This window comes from Pongo pygmaeus, chromosome 7 (genome assembly GCF_028885625.2).
Source record: "Pongo pygmaeus isolate AG05252 chromosome 7, NHGRI_mPonPyg2-v2.0_pri, whole genome shotgun sequence".
Lineage (NCBI taxonomy): Eukaryota > Metazoa > Chordata > Mammalia > Primates > Hominidae > Pongo > Pongo pygmaeus.
In genome coordinates, this window is record NC_072380.2 from 74983799 (window position 1) to 75003643 (window position 19845).

At 38.3% G+C, this 19845-nt stretch overlaps 1 protein-coding gene across 3 annotated transcripts in view; it reads left to right on the plus strand.

Annotated features, from left to right (window-relative positions):
- Nucleotides 1–19845, plus strand: part of NKAIN3 (sodium/potassium transporting ATPase interacting 3) — an 802780-nt gene that overhangs the window by 756003 nt on the left and 26932 nt on the right. Inside the window, exons 6-7 of one of the 3 annotated variants that reach the window (XM_054499190.2) lie at nt 681–751; nt 12147–12826. The exons of 1 other annotated variant lie outside the window; for it this stretch is intronic. In XM_054499190.2, coding sequence (XP_054355165.1) covers nt 681–751; nt 12147–12200 — 125 coding nt within the window. In that variant the 3' untranslated portion in view covers nt 12201–12826. Of the gene's footprint in view, nt 1–680; nt 752–12146; nt 12827–19845 lie in introns of those variants that run through there. One more of the 3 variants, XM_063668809.1, reaches the window with a different exon arrangement.

Sequence of the window (19845 nt, forward strand, 5' to 3'; positions counted from 1 at the left end):
GCTTGGTTTAAAGTAATTAGTATCTTTAATGGACTATGAAACAGGAGAAACAAACTTCATACGTGTACATTAGAATTGGGAGAAGAAAAGATTGAGGCTTTGATCAAAACCAAAAGAAATTGGAAAGAATATTTCAAAGATGAGAAGTCTATACAGACAGCCAGTTACTCTACCATTAGGGAGGAAACAAAACCTTTGCAAAAGGCAGATGCCGATTTTTGGTAAGTGGCTTGGGGACAGAAGCCATGGAGATAGATTGTGTGGCTTCTCAAATGCCTTTCTAACGATGCAATACATATTCTTAAGGAAAAAAAAGGATTCTGGCAGCAAGAGGAGACAATATATCTTTTGATATATAGGGAGAAAGGGTATGTCTGTATGCCTAAAGACAAACACATTATTTAAAATCTCATGCTATTTAATATTATTTCATTTTTTACTGAAACCAATAACAACTTATTTTTCAGACCCTATGAATCCAGGTTATTTCTGTATTTTTTAAATTTCCTCTTTTTGGCTCATTGACAATATTTTTAGTAGTCCTTTTTAGTAAACATTTTTTCTTTTTATGGTGAACGGATATTTTTGTTAACTTTGCTCTTATGCATTCTATTTTAAACATTTAGTATTATGTGTATTTTTTACACACTTATTCATATTGGCCTATGTTATATTTTCAGTTGATTTCATAGGTGGACTTGATACACACTCCTACTACCAGGATCATGTTGAGTTAAAGCCTGTTAAACCAGTAAGTAAAGGTGTGATGATATGGAAAATATTAATCCTTCTAACTCAGCCAAGACTAACCAAAAGTGAAATAATTTGAACCTACTACTACTAATCATTGGTTTAATTTTCCACTCATATTTAAAACACACCTTTCACATGTAACCCAACATCATCATTATTATTATTCATTCCAAAAAGAATTTGAAGCTGGTGACATGATTTACATTTCAAAAACAATAGTTTTGTCTTATTCCCCTTATCAATAGTTGGTAACTAAATTTTTTTTAATGAGATTATTTAATCTGCAGAAGTAAAGAATGAATATGTGTCCTGGGGCAGCACAGCAAAGTAAAAAGGGGAGAAAGACCTGCAGTGAATCCAGGTCCTCCATGTGACGTCCAGGTGCAGTCCTCAGTGTCTCTGAGACTTGTTCTATCACCATACTATGGTTTCACAGGGGTGGGGAATAGATTAAATTGGATAACGTGTGTATGGTATATGTAAAGTTGCCTATTACTCTTCCAAGTACTCAAACATTTGACTAACAAGTTCAGGAACAAGTTTTCTGTATTCTTAGAGGACATGAAAGGAAGTCAGCAACAACAAAACCACCTAAAACTGGTTAGATTTCAGTTGAGTAAAAGAAAGAAATCTTAAGTCACCTAATTAATAAAATACTAGGAAACATGGAAATAGATAGAGTGACTCCATTCCTAGAAAATTCCAAGTAGCACATATAAAACTGTATAAATTAATAATAGCTATCATACACTAACCACTTTGCATATATTATCTCACTAAATCTTCATGAAAACACTGCAATGTGCTAATTAATATTCCCACTTTATAAATAAGAAAACTGAGGTTCATAGAGGTTAGGCAACTTTCTCAAAGTCCCACTATTAGTAAGTTGTGGATCTGAGATCTTTCCTGGGTAGCAAACCATCACCCAACCTGATATGACGGACTTGCTCAGATGATCTTTTGTTCTTTCAGCTGGGTGTTCTGTAATTCGATGGCGATAGAAGAAATTATGTAAAATAGTCGCTTGTATAATAAACACATATGAAAAGTTTCACCTGCTGCCTCTTTGCCACAGTGGTTCTTACCCAAATATGCAGCCCCCACACCCAGCATATGTGAGGATTGAAGATCTGAGAAGGCTACACTGATTCCTCTACCTCCCCAGGTTGAATTAACTTTATTCTGGCAGAATGATCTAAAGTAAACATAGCTCACAGGCAATACAAATCAGCACTGTGCCTGTCACATGATAGAAGTTTAAATAAATTTTGGTTTCTTAAAGCAAATCCAATTTGGAAAAAACATTCACCCTATATAACACTCCAGAACCAAGCAGTCATCACCTCATTACTCATATCACTAAGTGCTCATAAAGGATATGTTCCAAAAGTTGATATTTATAGATATGGGGAACTTGTCAGGGATTGTGACAATAATCAAGATGATTAGTGCATTGGGAGTGAGAAAAGAACTAAGACAATGCCTAGTGGTGACTTAGAGAGTCTTCATATATTTGTTATGTGATAAGAGGATGATGAATGGTTTCTTTCATCTCCACTGTGAAAAAAACTCAGCAGAGAAATTGCAATATGAAGAATGCTGCAATTTAAGAGACATCTTTCTATTAAGGAAAGTTATTAAAAACTCCATTTGATAAATGTTGATAATGGAATTTTCTTCTTGAATGACTTGCAAAAACTGGATGCCCATGTACCTATGTACCTCAAAATGGTGTTCTGTGGCATGGCCCAGAGGCAAGCAACTTCCACTTATGTTCTCTAAAGTCACTTCCATCTCTGTGAATCAAAAACACCCAAAACATACTTTTAAGATCACCTAAAAGGCTTTCATCAACTCCACAGTCTGCTCCAAGGGTTTTGTCAGCATCCGTGTTCACTGCTGACCTAGCAGTGGATCGCTGAATATAGCAGAAACTACAAGCAGAAACTACAAGCATATATTACAAGCATAAACTACTACAGAAAGCAATAGAACAAGCTTCTGCTTTGACGTATTATGCATATTATCATGTCAGATGAATATGGAATGCCTTTCAACCATGAAGGAAGCAAAAATCTAACAATCAAACTAAGACTGAATTGAAATCATTGTGCATGAAACAATGTAAGAGGTCAGTATCTGTACTCTTCACCAGTATGCAAATATTTTAGCATTTATCCAGTCTGCCTCTGTCAGTCTACTTGATTTCTTTTAATAAGCCCATTATATTGAATTCCATTGAACCCAGTGATGCCATATCACTACCCAGCAACAGCTTGGAGAAAAAGCCAACCTTCTGTGCGGAATTGTTAGAGAGCGGAATGAATGCTGGCTTTGACTTTCATTAAGCCTCTTTTATCACCATGAAGTAGAAAGCCAGGTTTTGTGAGGAAGCCACTTTAATAAGGGGATCAGAAGAATCCTTAGCATATTCCCAGGTACATGTATGTAAACAGGTAGCTTTGAACTCCATATGCAGAATTTCCAGCCAACGGCTCATTTGTAGGTGATACTGCAGAATTGTACAGGAAGCCTTAATTCTCATGTTTGAGTGTGTCACTGCTCATAACCACGAAGTGCACCTTTCAAGTGTCCACAGTCAAATTGTATGTGAATGTGTATACGGGAAGTGGTGTTGGGATAGGGGTAAGGTGGTTCCCATATGGATTTGGTCTTTCATGTTTTGTTTCTTTCTTTTTAAAGTAATGATATCAAGCTAAAAAAGCCCACTGATTACATCAATCTGTTTAATTCACTTTACTATCACTGATTGATTGCCTACACTGTGCACACCAGGCACATCCTAAGTGCTAGAGATATAAAGATAAATAATACTTGAGATTTGACCTTTAGCAGCCAATGATCTAGGAGGGGAGATCTACATAGAAAGGGTAGATGCAAAACAATATCTATCCCCAAGGAAATTTTATGCAGGAGGGGAAATGGTTAACTCTCGCTTAGTGAGGAAAGGCTTCCCTGAGAAATAACAATTGAGCTACTTTGAAAAGATGACACAATTTATCAAAAACAGAATAAATATAACTATATTGGAAGATACTTTGGCAGTTTCTTACAAAACTAAGCATACTTTTACCATAAGATCTAGCAATCGAGCTCCTTGATATTTACCCAAAGAAGTTAAAAACTTTTGTTCACACAAAAACTTACACACAGATATTTATAGCAGCTTTTTTTTTTTTTTTAAGACGGAATCTCGCTCTTTCGCCCAGGGGGGAGTGCAGTGGCGCTATCTCGGCTCACTGCAAGCTCTGCCTCCTGGGTTCATGCCATTCTCCTGCCTCAGCCTCCCGAGTAGCTGAGACTATAGGCGCCCGCCACCACACCTGGCTAATTTTTTTGTATTTTTAGTAGAGACGGGGTTTCACCATGTTAGCCAGGATGGTCTCGATCTCCTGACCTTGTGGTCTGTCTGCCTCAGCCTCCCAAAGTGTTGGGATTACAGGCATGAGCCACCGCACCTGGCCTATAGCAGCTTTATTCATAATTGCCAAAACTTGATAAAGAACAAAGATGTCCTCCGTAGGTGAATGGATGAACTCTAGGACATCCATACCATGGATTATTTAATGCTAAAAAGAAATGAGCTATGGAATCATGAAATGACATGGAGGAGCATTAAATGCATGTTATGAAATGAAGGAAGTCAAACTGAAAAGTCTACATGCTATATAATTCCAATTATATGGCTTTTTGGGAAAGGCAAAACTATGGAGACAGTACACAGATCAAGGGTTGCAGGAGGGGAGACATGAATAGGCAAAGACAGAGGATTTTTAGAACAGTAGAACTACTCTGTATGACATTGGAATGATGGACATATTTCAGCATACATTTGTCCAAACTCATGGAATGTACACCACCAAGAGTGAATCCTAATGTAAACGATAGGCTTCGCGTGACTATATCAATGTAGGTTCATTAATTGTAACACATGTAACACACTGGTAGGGAATGCTGATCATGGAAAAGGCTGTGTAAGGGCAGGGACAGGGGCAGGGAGCATTTGGGAAATCTCTGTACCTTCCTCTCAATTTTGCTGTGAACCTAAAACTGCTCTTAAAATATTAAGTCTTTAAGGGGAAAAAAAAGCATCAGAAGAAAACGGGTATCCCCAGCATGGAGGCTGATTTGCTTGGCCGTTCTACAGAAGACAAAGTTGAAGCTCATGACTCCCTAATCTGATGTTTGCCATAGTTCTCGTATAAAGTGAGTGAACGGATAGGAAGCAGAAGCTTAAGGAGAGCAGGTGTCTTGACAGCTCTTGGTGAGGACCCTAAGAGACCTGCAGCAGCCATGGCTCCACCATTATGTCTAAAGCTATCGAGATGCTTTCAGTGGTGGTTATCTGGGTCTGGCCTGGGGACATGTGATACACAGGTCAAGAGTAATCCGTGTTGGGTTTCAATATCTTACCACAACTGCCATCGAGGGAGGTGTAAGTCTCACCATAACTGCCATGGATTCTCCACCGGGATCTACTCCATCACTGCTCCCACTCACTGACAGCACCGCCCATGAAAGGAAAGAGTAAAGACTGCTCTTATCATAAGAACGCAGAGCCCAGTGGTCAGCAGTGGCTTTGAAAAGGATATCTACACATCAGCTTACAGTAGGGGCAGCAGTAACACCAGGAGAGGAGGGTTAACAAAAGCAGATTTAACCCTCAGGAAGAAAAATAGCATGGCATAAACATATACAGCTATCAAAGAGATATGGAATTTCAGAGAACAACATAGTGAGCAACTAAATTGAAGTTTGTCAAAATCATGACTGGTGTATTTCCATCCAAATGGTTAGCAACTGGGTACCGGGAAGATTAAGCTCCATGTAGCAGTAATTCTTCACATAAAAATAATTAGAGCAAGGCAGTTTATCAAAGAAGGACAGCAGCTGGAATTCCAGAACTGACTTCTACAGCAAAGGTAGAGCTAGATCTGATTATGTTAGAAATTTCCATGAGGATGATGCCTATGACTGCAGTTAAGAAAGACTTGATGAGAAAAGCTGACCCGAGATTCCCCCAAAACTTTCAGCAAATCTTTTTCTAAGGCTTCCAAAGGAAAACTTGACTTTTCTTTGGTATCTTAACTTGTCTGATTGCCTTTGCTGGAGGCTAATTTTTCTTCACAAAAATTGCTACATGCTATGTGGCCACTGCTGATTGAGTGGCTGCTATTGCAACTAGGTAGTAGAAGACAGCCAAGGCCAATCCCTATTTCAGGGTAGCCCTGCGGTCAGCTCCGCAGGTACTTTCACTGCCTGCTTTCTGTCTCTGACAATCCAGGTACACAGGAAACCCACCTCTGATGATCAGGCTGTAGGACAGATGCAGAGGTGGTCACCTCTCTCTGCACTTTCCTGAGAACAGCTGTTTTGCATTAGTACGCCTATATGTAAGTTGATGTCAGGCCATTTTGCATTTACAGCATCTACATTAAGCACTAGCTAGTAGGACAAATCAGTGTGTGTGTAGGAGTTGGGAAGGTGGAGTAATGTGCTTTCAAAACTTGATTTAAAAACCAGCAATCACCAGCCATGTGTTAGTAAACTGCAGCTGGAGGCACCTAAAGAGGAATAGAATAATTCTGTCTTGATACTGTTTTCATTTGACCTTGATTAGCCTTCACATCTTATATTTATCCAGATAGAGCGTGCACTGAGCTATGTCAAATTCTGCATGCTGTCTCTCTCCTGTGGCATGTGACTATAAGGCGACTGTGATCCGCTCCTATCAGTGGCTGTCTCACTGTTCCCACTACTAAGGGTGGAGCCCTGTTCCCTGAGGCGTACCATCAGTCCCTGGAAATGGAAAGGACTTCGTGAGGCATTAACTCTCCCGAGCTGTCTCAAGAGCACTGCAGCTATGATGCACTCAGCGCCTTCTTAGTTGTCCCGAAGGAGAGATGGGCTTCCCTGTGTGCCTGCCTTACTTAGCACCAATGCAGTGGCACTCAGGGCTCGTTGCTCTCTCTAGCTTTGGACCTCTTTTCCTTTGTCACTGACATTAATAACTTTTTGATGCATCATAAGAATGGTTGTACCATGTCATGGACTACTGTAAGAACACATCCTGATATATACTTATTTGACTATGTAGCAGTGAAATGGCTGTGTTTATATAGCTTATGCAGTTCAGACTTATCACTGTAGTATCCAGTTAGTGCACCTCTGTTTTTGTTAGGATGGAATGATGCCAAGAGTGCAACTGGCAACATGCAAGAGGGTTTGCTGTGACCAGTGGCCAGTCACATGTCAAAGGAAACAGAGGTCATTTCCTTTGACACGTGACTTCACTGTCTGCCCCTAAAATTTGTGGAGTCTGATTCTCATGCTTCCTTGTGAAGCACATAAAGCCTTTTTCCAAAATCAGAAAGCCCATATCTGAACAGTGTCCTCCAGGGAGAATATCAATTCCTGATTTTCTCAGAACTTTGCTGGGTATTTGCCATTGATTTCAATGGCAAGAAAGTAGATTTATGCAGTGATGTGGAGATATAGTCCACCACCACTCCTGAAAAAAAAAACCAACAACATAAAAAAAGTCATTTTGCCCTGTTTCCAAGAGAAAGTATCCTCTGATTTTAAAATTAAAGCCAATGATATAAACCAAATTTTATGTTAAATACACATATTTTGCACTTAATATTGACGTTGAAAAAATTTATAATCCCCATATTATGATAAGTTCCGGGAAGAAACAATATACAGGAAAGATTACATAATACACAGGAAAAAAGCACACACACACACACACACACACACACACAGAAGTGATTAGAAAATCAATAGAAAAAGAAACATTTACAGTTCTATCAGAAGAAACACTTGATTCCATTCTGCCTTGAGGGCAGTTACCCTTAAGTAACTACTAACATATCTACAAACGTCTGCAAAAAGAGAGAGAGAAAAAGAGAAAGAAAGAGGGAGATGATCTCAAGGATCCCCAAAATGGAAGTATTCTATGCAGACCCATTGATCAATCATAGCATCATTAAAAGTGGGACAACCAGGCCGGGCATAGTGGCTCACACCTGTAATCCCAGCACTCTGGGAGACCGAGGCGGGCAGATCACTTGAGGTCAGGAGTTCAACACCAGCCTGGGCAACATGATGAAGCCTTGTCTCCACCAAAAAATAAAAAAAATAGCCTGGAGTTGTAGTGTGTGACTGTAGTCCCAGCTACTTGGAAGATTGAGGCAGGAGAACTGCTTGAACCCGGAGGCAGAGGTTTCAGTGAGCCAAGATAGTGCCACTGCACTCCAGCCTAGGTGACAGAGTGAGACTCTGTCTCAAAAAAAAAAAAAAAAAAAAAGTGGGGCAATGAGACATTATGTGTCCACAGATGTGCTACAATAAGAAGTGCACAGCACCACCTATAAAATGCCTTGCCATAAAGTCAAGCCTGACCTTGGAGTGATACTATAGAAATACAAGAATAGTTAAATCTCACCACAAGGAAGCAATCAGCCAAATCTAGCATGTGGGAAATAGTATAAAGCAAATAAGAAAAAAAAGAAGAAGAAGAAGAAAGGAAGGGAAACTGTTATTGATTTAAAGAGACACAATAGTCAAACACATTGTGTATATGTGGTTTGCTTTGTTTTAAAACTTGTTTTAAAACAGAACTAGATTATATTTCAAAACACAACTTCTGTATAACCAAAAAATAAAACACAACAATAAAACGAATGAGAAAAAAACATATTTGCAATTCTTGACAAAATGTTAACATCTTTAATCATAAATGAACTCTTCAGAAATCAGTACTAAGAGACTCACATTACAAGGGAAGTGAAAACAAAAGGAACAGAGGAAAATGGAATAGCACAAATGAGTTATAAGGCTATATATATGATCTTCATTTTGATATGGTTAACATTACTAAATGAGAAAGACTTCATTATAAATTACATTATCGATGCTTACAAATATTGATATCTGATGTTTGTACAGCTTTAGGAAATGAAGAATTCTCAAATACTGGGGCAAGTTACTCTAGTCATGGGGAGTTTACCCAAAAATGTAGATTTTTGCATAAATTTGGCCCAGGCAGTTCTCAACCATAGGAATCACTCCAACAAATAGTTGGATACACACCCACACACATGCACATACATGTTTACTACATAGAAAATGTGTAAGTAATCTATCATCCCCCAAGAAACTACTTATGTATCAACTGGTTTATAAAATAATAGACTGGGGGTAGAAATAGAAAGAAAAAAGACACTTAAGTAAAAATACTACATTTCACAAAATTCTGTGTCCTTTGAATTCTTATGAAAGATTTTTAATTAATCAGTTTTATATTTACCTTGTTATTAGTGAAAATTATAAATATATGCACTTCATAGTGATGCTGCCAGATATATAAGGCATAATTTCAACAAACCAATTGTAATGAGATATTTCTAGATGATTGGAGCAAGTGATTATGGGCTGGGTATTAAATGATATTAAAAAATTTTTGTCAATTTTGATAGGTATGCTAATGAATAGGTAAAAAGAAGAAAAGAAATTCTTACCAATTGAGCAGGTCCTTTCAACCTCTACACTTTTGACTATGGACAAGGTAATTCTTTGCAGTGGGTCTGTGCCACTGTGGGATATTTAACAGCATTGTTGGCCTGTACCACCTAGATGCCAGTAACACCATTCCCTACCAAACTGTGACAACCATTACTGTCTCCAGATACTGGCAAGTGTCGACTGGTTAAGAATCACTGAGTTAGAGATGCATAGAGATATGAATGAAAGGATATAATAGTTGAGATTTGATTTTAAATACTCTAGCCAAAAAAGGCTGTGGGAGTTGCTGGTTGATAGGTGAAACTTTAATAGCATAACTTTCATATTAGTTGAAGCTGAGTGATGAATGCATAGAGATTCATAATACTATTCTGTCTATCTTTGTGTCTGAATTTTTTTTTTTTTGAGATGGAGTTTCACTCTTGTTGCCCAGGCTGGAGTGCAGTGGCGTGACCTCAGCTCACTGCAGCGTCCATCTCCCAGGTTCAAGGGATTCTCCTGTCTCAGCCTCCCTACTAGCTGGGATTACAGGTGCCCGCTACCACGCCTGGCTAATTTTTGGTATTTTTAGTAGAGACGGGGTTTCACCATTTTGGTCAGGCTGCTCTCAAACTCCTGACCTCGGGTGATCCACCAGCCTCGGCCTCCCAAAGTGCTGAGGTTACAGGCGTGAGCCACTGTGCCCAACCCTGTTTGATTTTTTAAAAGTCAATCTGTTAATAAAACCTAACACAGGTTTGCCAATAGGTTTTCCTTTGAATGCCCCCTTTCAGAGTTGCCTCACTGTCTTCTGCAAAAACTCCCCACAGACATGTTTCCTAGCTCCTGAAGTAACACTTCCAGAATTCCTACCTGACATCATAGGAACAGGCTCAGCCTGTTTCACTGCTTCACCAATCCACGTTGCTAAAGCCCAGAAGCAGAAAATATCAGCTAGAGGCAGAGCTGGTGTTAAAGATAAATGTAATGGATACCTAGAAGTTCCCCCAAACCCTCACTGACACTACTGCTAACAAAGAAAAACACCTTCTCCTGTTGCCTTATCCTCACTCTTGAAGGGATTCATGTATCGGATGGATAAATAAACCTTGAAAATTCCTTCTAACGTAAAGATTGCATAAAGCTATAAAATTCCACCATATTAATCCCATCCCTTTCTCTTTTAGTTTAAATCCCTGTTAAAATGCCAAGGAGTAGAAAGGGTAGACATTGAGATTCAGAATGTAGAGAATAGATGAGCAGAGGAAATGTGATAGGGGCACAGGGAGAGGCCTGGAGGATTCCCACTCCTGAGGCGTGCAGGAGGGAGTTGTTCTCTAGATGACTTCTAGGCACTTGGGTGGGTATTTTTTTAGTCATTTTCTTCATGCTGTACAGTGAGAAGAGTGGCAACCAAAAAGTAAAACTTTTGGGAAATTTTTCAGCCATTCCAAATTATAACTGAAGAGTTCACTCCAAGGCATAAAGTCATCAAACTGAAGTAGAGGAAAAGAAGTTGCTAGATGTTGTTATGAAGTGAGTGTGAAACGCAGTCTGTTGGAATGATGCTTATAATTTAGTTGAAGGAAGAAAACTTACATGCCTGAGTAAAGTAATTAATCATGAGGCCTGGATGCCACCAGCTGACATGGGGAAGAGCTGATAGCCTGAGAGTTGCTCTTAGCAGGATGAGAAAGCAAAATGGCTGAGGGAGAACTGGAAGTCTTCCTCACAGTAGAGAAGAAATTTCAGCCAACCTTCAAAGGTGAGTAGGGTTTGGATTAGCTAAGACTTTTCATAGGAGAGAAACTGTGAGAGCAAAAGTGTTCAACAGATGTTTATGAAGTATCAACTATGTAGTAGGTACTGTGTTGAGGTTGACATTGTGCAAAGATGCAGAAGCTGATGCCCTAACATTCCAAAGGCTTACAGCTTAGGATAGAATAAGCAGAGTTGTTGTCAAAAGTGTGGAGACCACAGTGATTGGAGATGGGGATCTGTATAAGTCAGGGTTCTCCAGAGAAACAGAACCAGTAGAGAGAGAGAGAGAGTGTGTGTGTGTGCGCACGTGTGTGTGTGTGTATGTGTTTCCCCACACATGCGTGCATCTGGGGGCTGGCAGACTGGAGGCCCAAGGAAGAGATGCAGCTCAAGTCCAAAGACAGTCTGGAGGCAGACTTTCTTCTAACTCAAGAGACCTCAGTCTTTTCTCTGAAGGCCTTATACCAATTGCATGAGGCCCACCCACATTACAGAAGGCAATCTGCTTTACTCAAAGTCTACTGATTTACATGTTAATCACTTTTCAAAATAAAAAATTTTAAAAAAACACCTTTACAGCGAGAGGTAAACTGAAGTTTTACCAAACATCTGGACACCATGGCCTGGCCATGCTGACACATAAAAGTAGTCATCACAGGATGGGATGTATGTAAGGAACATAAGTCAATGATTGGGTGTTATGAAAGCAAGAGCAGGATGATCTTGAGCACTTAACTCTCCAGCATACTGTAGAAAGAACAGGCTATGTGAATATCTCATAGTTTGCGGACACAACACTACCCTGTTATCTTTACCCTTAAGAAAAGCAATAGCGACTACTCCACATCACACAACAATTACTGTGTGGTTGGCACTTCTCTCCCAGGAAATCATCCTGCACTCTGATGATGATGCCCAATTACCACGCCCTAATCTGAAAAGCAGGAAGGCCCAAGTCTCTAACTTTCTTATTGCTACAGTCAGACAGCACCAGGTGCACCCAGGAGCTATTTTGCATTTCAAAAGGCCTCAATGAATATAAAAGATATTTAGCTGTCAACTTTGAAGTTCTTGAAAGCAATTCATATTTTCTGCTTTAGGTCGAAATAAGTAATGACACTGAACCAGAAATGCGGCTGCTGAACTTGACTTAGGGAGCAAAGGACCATTGACTGCGCGCCTCGGTGGATCCGACCCGCCTGACGTTCCTTCCAGAGGCTGGACTGTGCTTCCTGGCTTTCCCACGAATCACGGAGCATTTTGGTCACATCCTTTGTATTATTAGCATTGTTCTCTAGATGAGTTCTAGGTGCTCGGGTAGGTATTTTTTTAGTCGTTTTCTTCTTATATGAACACTTGTAAATTGTAAAAAAAAAAAAAAAAAAAAAAGAAAAGAAAAAACAGAATTTGGTTTTAAATTTTTAACAATATTTAATGTGAGGCATGCAAAATGAAAAAGCAAATCTGTGGAACCTTCTACAGTCAATTCTAAGAGAAATCTCAGTGTGTGCTGTGGAGATATTAAGTCAGCACTGCTGGCTGTTGAAGTTATTCTAGGCCTGATGAATTTGTTTTAGCAGACATTACCTGTGGTTATCAGCCACCAAGGTAGACCCTGTGACAGCTGATAAATAGGTACAAATAATGGATCCAGCTTTTGGATTGAATATGGGTCATTTTTCAACAGCATAAAACAAAACATGGAGTCCTCCTTTGTTCCTGACTTCTTAAAACCCAGAACAATATTATGGCAATCTAAATTTTCAGATTTGTGCATATCTTGTTTTTCCTGATATATGTGTGTGTGTGTATATATACGTGTGTATATATATACATATATGTGTGTATATATACATATATGTATATATATACACACGTATATATATCCATATTGTGGGTACGTGGAAGAGTAAAAAGATTAGTAGAACCCCTTTCCCCTTTGGAGGGAATATGGGTGTCTCTGAGGTCCATATTTTCTACTCATTATTCCATTCCTGACACTGCTGTCAGACCTAAACATACAGCTCATGGGCTTGTGGGACAGAAATCACAAACATAGACCTGCAGTCAGGAACTTTGCCTTTAGGATATTCAAAAGAAGCCTGAAAATGCTGTGGCATTCTCTATAAATACTTCTAAAGGAGACATTCACGTTTGAACGACATCAGCTTTTCTTTCTCCTACCCCTTCTCAATAACCAAGAAAATGATATGGGAAGCAATTATCTGTGGAAAAAAGGACTGTCTTGAAAATGCATCACAGTTGTATCTTTTTAACTGGCATAAAACTTACATATGGTAAAATGCACAAATATTTATGGTACGATTTGATCAGTTTTGAAAAATGTACATAGCCATGTAACCAAGGCCTCAATCAAAATGCAGAACATTTCTGTCACTTTAAAAAATTCCCTTATGCCCTTTTTCAGGCAATGCCTGCATTCTCATAGACAACCACTGTGCTAACTTTCATCATCACTGATAACTTGGTCTGTTCTCAATATAAAATATATACACTTTTCACATCACTTTTGCCCACACTTCTCAATCACTATTTTTTATATGAAAATAAGTTTTGCTCACTTATTTTAACAACTACAGTTAAGCTCCCTATAGGCGAGAAAGTTGTGAATATGTGGTTAATAACTCAGCCCATGCATCTCTAAGAAGTCAGTCTATTAACCACCTAAAACTGTTACAAATGTCTGTTTGTGTGTAAAAGTCTTTTTTCTTCTTGTTCTTCTTTTGGAGCCTATAGGTTTCATGAGACTCTGTTAAGAATCAGAGTTTAATGTGACAAAGTTTGCCTTCATTCCTCCAAGCTCATCACAACCACAGTGAGCCATTTGGAGGCCTAATTTACTCACTAGCCTCCAGATTATACCCCTTTAATCCATTGGTACCCACAAACTCCCATCACTTTTTTTTCTGCTTAATAAATCCAAATTCAAATAAAGAAAAGCTGGCAGGGACCTTGAAGATGGAGGAATCCAAGCCACTATTCTGCAGATGAGGGGGCTGAAGCCTAAGGGATTTGGTGAACTTGTCCAGAGCCTGTATCTGTACACAGGGGCAAGAGCCATAGCCAGTGGACAGAGAACATGGGAGCAAAAGTTGGGGTTTGGGTCCCATCCACCACCATGTTCTTGGACAGTGTTTGACATCTCTGCACTACAGTTTTCCTCATCTATGAAGTGGAACTATGATCCCTACCTCCCAAAAGTGAGGTGAGATTTAATGAAAAACATAAAAAAATTCTCAGTACACAGTGAAGCACTCCACAATTAAAGGAGGTGATTATTATTAATAACGTCAAAGCACTCCTCTGTACCCTGTCTGGAGCTCTTGCTTTCCACTCAAGCACTATGAAGAGCCCACGGAAACAACAAACTCTGTTTTTCAAAAAGCAGCTGGGAAAACGTTGTGCAAGTTTAAATGATTTGAAATAAACTAAAAAAATGCTTTAATTTAAAAATAACTTTAATATTCAAATTCCAAAACTAATGCCAATAATTATTGTTAGTATTGTTATGATTATTGAAAAAGCTGATAAAACATCAAAACTGTAGAGAGTCAGTAAAAAAGGATAAAATGAGTATTGACATATTTTAAACTGTCACTTAATTACCCCCACACATACACATGCAAATAAAACATGGTTAACATTTCACAAAATAGAACCGTACTAAATTTTGTTTCTATTTTATCTTCATGTGAATTTGTACATACTTCTGTTAGGCACTGCAGAGTCTGAACTTTGTCTAAGTGCAGATAACAGCTTTGAGGAGAAAATGCTTACATTAGTGATTTCTCTATGAATATTCAATATAGGCAACTATTTAATATGGTGTATATGTTTTCATTTTTAATCTTTCTTCACTTAAATATGAAGTTATAACTGTTTCAATCTCCAACCTCAGCAATCCATAAAGATTGTCCTAACATTCTGGATATTTGCCACTCATCAGAAACAAGTTATATTGATCTGCCATCTCCTCTTCTTTCTTTTCTTCTCCCTGCCTCTCATCTTCCTGACTACTCTTTGGGGGCTATGCTTCTGCAAGACAAAGGGAGAAAAAGAAGTTCAGAGTTGTACAGTAATACTCAGCAATTACCCATTCATCTGGGTAATTCCAATGAAGTACTGTCACAGTTACTGTTCCATGGAAATGAGCATTTGCAGTTCTTGCTTTTGCCTCCAGTCTTAGAGAATGCACTCTGCATTGTGCATATCCAGTAGGGTTTTCCGCAAAGACATGTTCACTACATGCATTGTATGCTGTATGTTCTTGCCAAACCTCAGCTTCTCCATATGCAATTGTGTGTCTGGTCAGAGTAAGGGAAAATGAATGCTTCCCTTAGCTTGCATTCACTGGTCAGAATCTTAACTATCTTAAGAGATGGTGCAGCTCTAGATTCAATAGCTCTCCTCAGAAGCGGCCCTGGCAAAACTGAAGATAGGACATCCACTGCTCTTTAGCCTCTAATGCTGACTGGAATGGAGAGGTGAACATTTAAAGCCAGTGTTTTTCCTCTTGGAGCCACCTTAGCACTGAGTCTTGTAAACCTTGGCCAGCCCTTCCTCAGGCCATGCCTTCTATCTTGTGTGAATGATGCATCCTTTCTTAAGCGGCTTCTGCTGACCTCGTGCAGCACCACAGGAAGCTGGGATGCTTTCCAGCTTATTTTTTCTTTATTTGAGCTTCTGGTCATGTTTCAAAGCCAGCAAAATCTAAGCAAGGGAGTTACAGGGAGGGTTAGAGAATTACCAAAGGACACAAAATGTCTTGGGTTGTGGAATAGCACACATCAGAGAAATCTCAAACATCTCTTAGGAAAATCTCTAAATGTGTATATCCCCAAGTATCTTAGCCTTCCACCTACCACATAAAGTGAGGGTATGTGTCCCTCAAATGAAAAAAATGAAAACACTTTCTTACCACTTCGAATCTGGGAGGTGGTTGGCTCATTTGTTTTGAAGACACTCGACACTTTGCCCTAGCAAAATATTGACTTCTTTGATTTTTCTTTCAGAAAAATAAGCCCTGCTATTCCTATAGACCTAAATAAGGGAGGCAGCCAGTTTCGAGAGGCTGGCTCTAACAAAATATGCCAAGGCTGCCATCTGTCTCACTTAATGAATGGGAAACTCCTGATTGAGAAGAATTTGTCTTCATTAAAACTAGCTAACATGTACATTGCAAATCTGAGGAAAACCATCATGACTCTTTGCTAATTTGAGAAGCAAAAACCAAAATTTCTCTTTTCAATCTTTGCAAATTAAAAAAGAATCTTGCCAAGAATAAACAAATCTTCATTTCATACCTAATTTAAAAACGAATTGTGTCCCCAAATATGTTCTATTCTGGCTAATTATTTTTTAAGCAAATTCCCACTTATTTTTTCTGAGTCACTTTAGTATGTAACTAGGATAAATTTCATAGTTGATCAGAATGCAAATGTTCTAACTTGACATTTTTGCCCAAGATACGTTCTTTCCAGGTATAGCTGAATTAAGTAGGAAAAATATAAATAATCGCTCTTTTAAAACTATAACAACTTGAATGCCTGGGGTTTTATTTCCATCTAATTTAAAAGTTATCTGTAACCTTTGTTTGATAGAAGGTCTGTTGAAGTGTCTAAGAACCATGTTGAAATATTTGTGATAAATAGGCCACAACTTAAGGATATTATGCCCAAAAGTGAACTGACAGAGGAAAGTACTCTTCATATAACTGCACAGTGAACAATTTAGAAAGGGAACAGATGACCAGACACAGTGGCTCATGCCTATAATCCCAAAGCTTTGGGAAGTTGAGGTGAAAGAGTCACTTGAGGCCAGGAGTTCAAGACCAGCTTGGGCAAAATAGTGAGACCCTATCTCTACAAAAACAAACAAATAAACAAAAAATACCTAAAAAAATTTAAATTAGCCAAGCATGGTGGCATGTACCTATGACCCCAGCCACTTGAGGGACTGAGGGAAGGGAAGAAGATTACTTGAGCCCAGGAATTAGAGGCTGCAGTGAGTGCACTACTGCACTCCAGCCTAGGCAATACAGCAAGAGCCTGTCTCTAAAAAGAGAGAGAGAGAAGTAGATATGTTTTAATTATTAGAAAAATGTATTTATCAAGGCAAATCTCTAGAAACAGGAAGTCATTAACTAAGGCTGGGGGATAGAATAAGAGTGATTGCTAATGAGTATGCAGTTTCATTTGGGGGTGATAAAAAATGTTCTAAAATTAGATTTGGTAATGGTTCCACAACTCTGTGCATATACTAAGAAAACATTAAATTGTACATTTTCAATGGGCAAATTGTATGGCCTTTGAATTATATCTCAATAAAGATTTTTAAAAGAAAAAAAAGAAGAATGTATTTATCAATAAAGAATTCTCAAAAAAATGGAATTATCAAAAAATTCAAAAGTTATGGGTAGCATCTCTTTTTCATCTGAAAAAGCTTAGTTTCTTATTGAAGACTAAAAAGAAAAATGCCACTTCTTGAAGGTGGATACAACTTCTTAAATATTGGTATTTGTAGAAAAATTTGGTGGCAGGCAAAACTTGAATCATCTTTCTTGAACTTGCATTCATATAAAGGGTAAAAATCATGTTAAATGCTAAACATTTTTAAAAACCTGAAATATTTAAAGAATCCAAAATATGCTTTAGCTTAAACTTGAGAGCTAAGTTAAGTAAAAAGAAGAAAAGAATAGAAGGTAGAAAGGAAGGGAGAGGAAAATGGAGAGAAGATGAGGAAGAGAAAGAAAGGGAATGGACAGGGAGACAGGAAGGAAGAATCGAAAGTTGAAAGTCACCTAATTGGGATTTGAACACTGTCAGTTCTTAACTCAGAATTTTGTTCTTGTTTCTTTGATTGACTAAAAACATTGAATCATTTTCCATGTAAGGCATGTTTTTCCTTTCTCTTCAGAGTTATTAAGAAACAGTTTGAAGAGACCAATAATCTATCCATTTCTTCTCATAGAATTTGCTTTGGCAGACAACTTAGTCTATATTAGTTAGGATTAGGCTTACCTACAAGTGACAGAAAAAGAAAAATGACAATGGATTAAATAACATAGAGGTCTATTTCTCTTTTTATTTCGAAATTCTGGAGACAGTCAGCAAACAGCTGGATGTGATTTCCCTAGAGACAAGGACGGAGACTCCTCTCTTATTGCTTCACCCTCTGTGGCCGCCATTTTTAAGACCATAACATGACTCAAAATGGCTGCTGAAGCTTCAGCCATTGGTTTTGTATTCTGGCCTTGGAGGTGGAGAGGGAACAAAAGGAGTGTTTCTTTCCTTTAAGGATATGTCTCAGAAATACACACGCTACTTCTGCTTACATCTCATTAGCCAAAACTTGGTCCACCCCCAACTTTGCAGTGAAGAAAGCTGGGTATTATAGTCTTTATTCTTAATGACTTTATGCTTAACTAAAAATTAAGAGCTTTGCTGGACATGGTGGCTTATGCCTGTAATTCCAGCAATTTGGAAGGCCAAGGCGCGCAGATCACTTGAGCTTACTAGTTCGAGACCAGCCTGAGCAACATGGCAAAACCCCATATCTACAAAAAATACAAAAATTAGCCAGCTGTGGTGGTGTGTGCCTGTAGTCCCAGCTACTTGGGAGGCTGAAGTAGGAGGGTTGTTTGAACCTGGGAGACGGAGGTTGCAGTTAGCCAAGATCGTGCCACTGCACTCCAACCTGGGAGATGGAGCCAAACCTTGTTTCCAAAAAAAAAAAGGAGGGGGCTTCATTTATTAGTAAGAAGGAAAAATATTTATAAAATAATACTCAGCAGTTTCAATCACACAGTTCAAACTAATTGACATGATTTCTTGGAACAGTGTTTTCATTTGTAGTACTTTATAACACATTCTAGAAAAAATGTACATATATTCTTCAGTACTGTGAGAGATTTAATCATCAAGTATGTGAAATGAGAATTTCTGCCTTATCTTGTTTCCTTATCTTGTCTTTGTGGTTAGAAAGAAATGAAAATAAATCAATAGCACTACATCCTTCTAGGTTTCCCATAATTTTGCAGACAGATTTAGCTTTTCTTCTCTAGAATTGAGTTTAAAATTCTAGAGCCAATCTGACATTTTGCTTGGTCCTCATTGTGCTGCCACAATAAATTAATTCTTCTATGGTCATAACACTTAGCTATTTTATTTTGGTAGGGCCTTCTCTTCTGAATTGATTGGTAGTGTTGTTATTTTCTTGTTATTCAGTTTAACAAGTACATAATCAACATCAGTGCTTGGGAAGTCAGGGGTAGGAGAGATAAATAAGAAGTGTATGATCTTTTCTCTTATTTTCTCTCAGTAAAAGTTGGACTTGTTTTTCCCTTCATCTCTTTTTCTTCAAGAACATAATATTGGCTGAAGTGGAATGAGTATTCAAATTGTCCAAAAAAAATATACAAGAGAGGGAATTAATAAAATTTTTTGTAATTATAAATATGTATATATTGGGGGGGCAAAATATGACTTTTTGTTTTTATTTTTAACCACCAGATTGAGTATGTTGATACATCAAATGCCAGTCTTTTATCTTCCTAGTTTTTCAAATAGAAAAGTGATACTAACACCAATAATTAAACTTCCCAAGATTTTTTTGTCTCTCTCTGAATCAAGTTCATTGTCTATTTACATGCTTCTCAGTTGACATTTGTGAAGGCAGATTACACACATGGGACAGTGGTGAATAAATCCACCCCAAAATTCCTTTGCAGATCTTGAGTATTTGCCAATAATCTCCATGATTTATTTACATTCTTTTTTC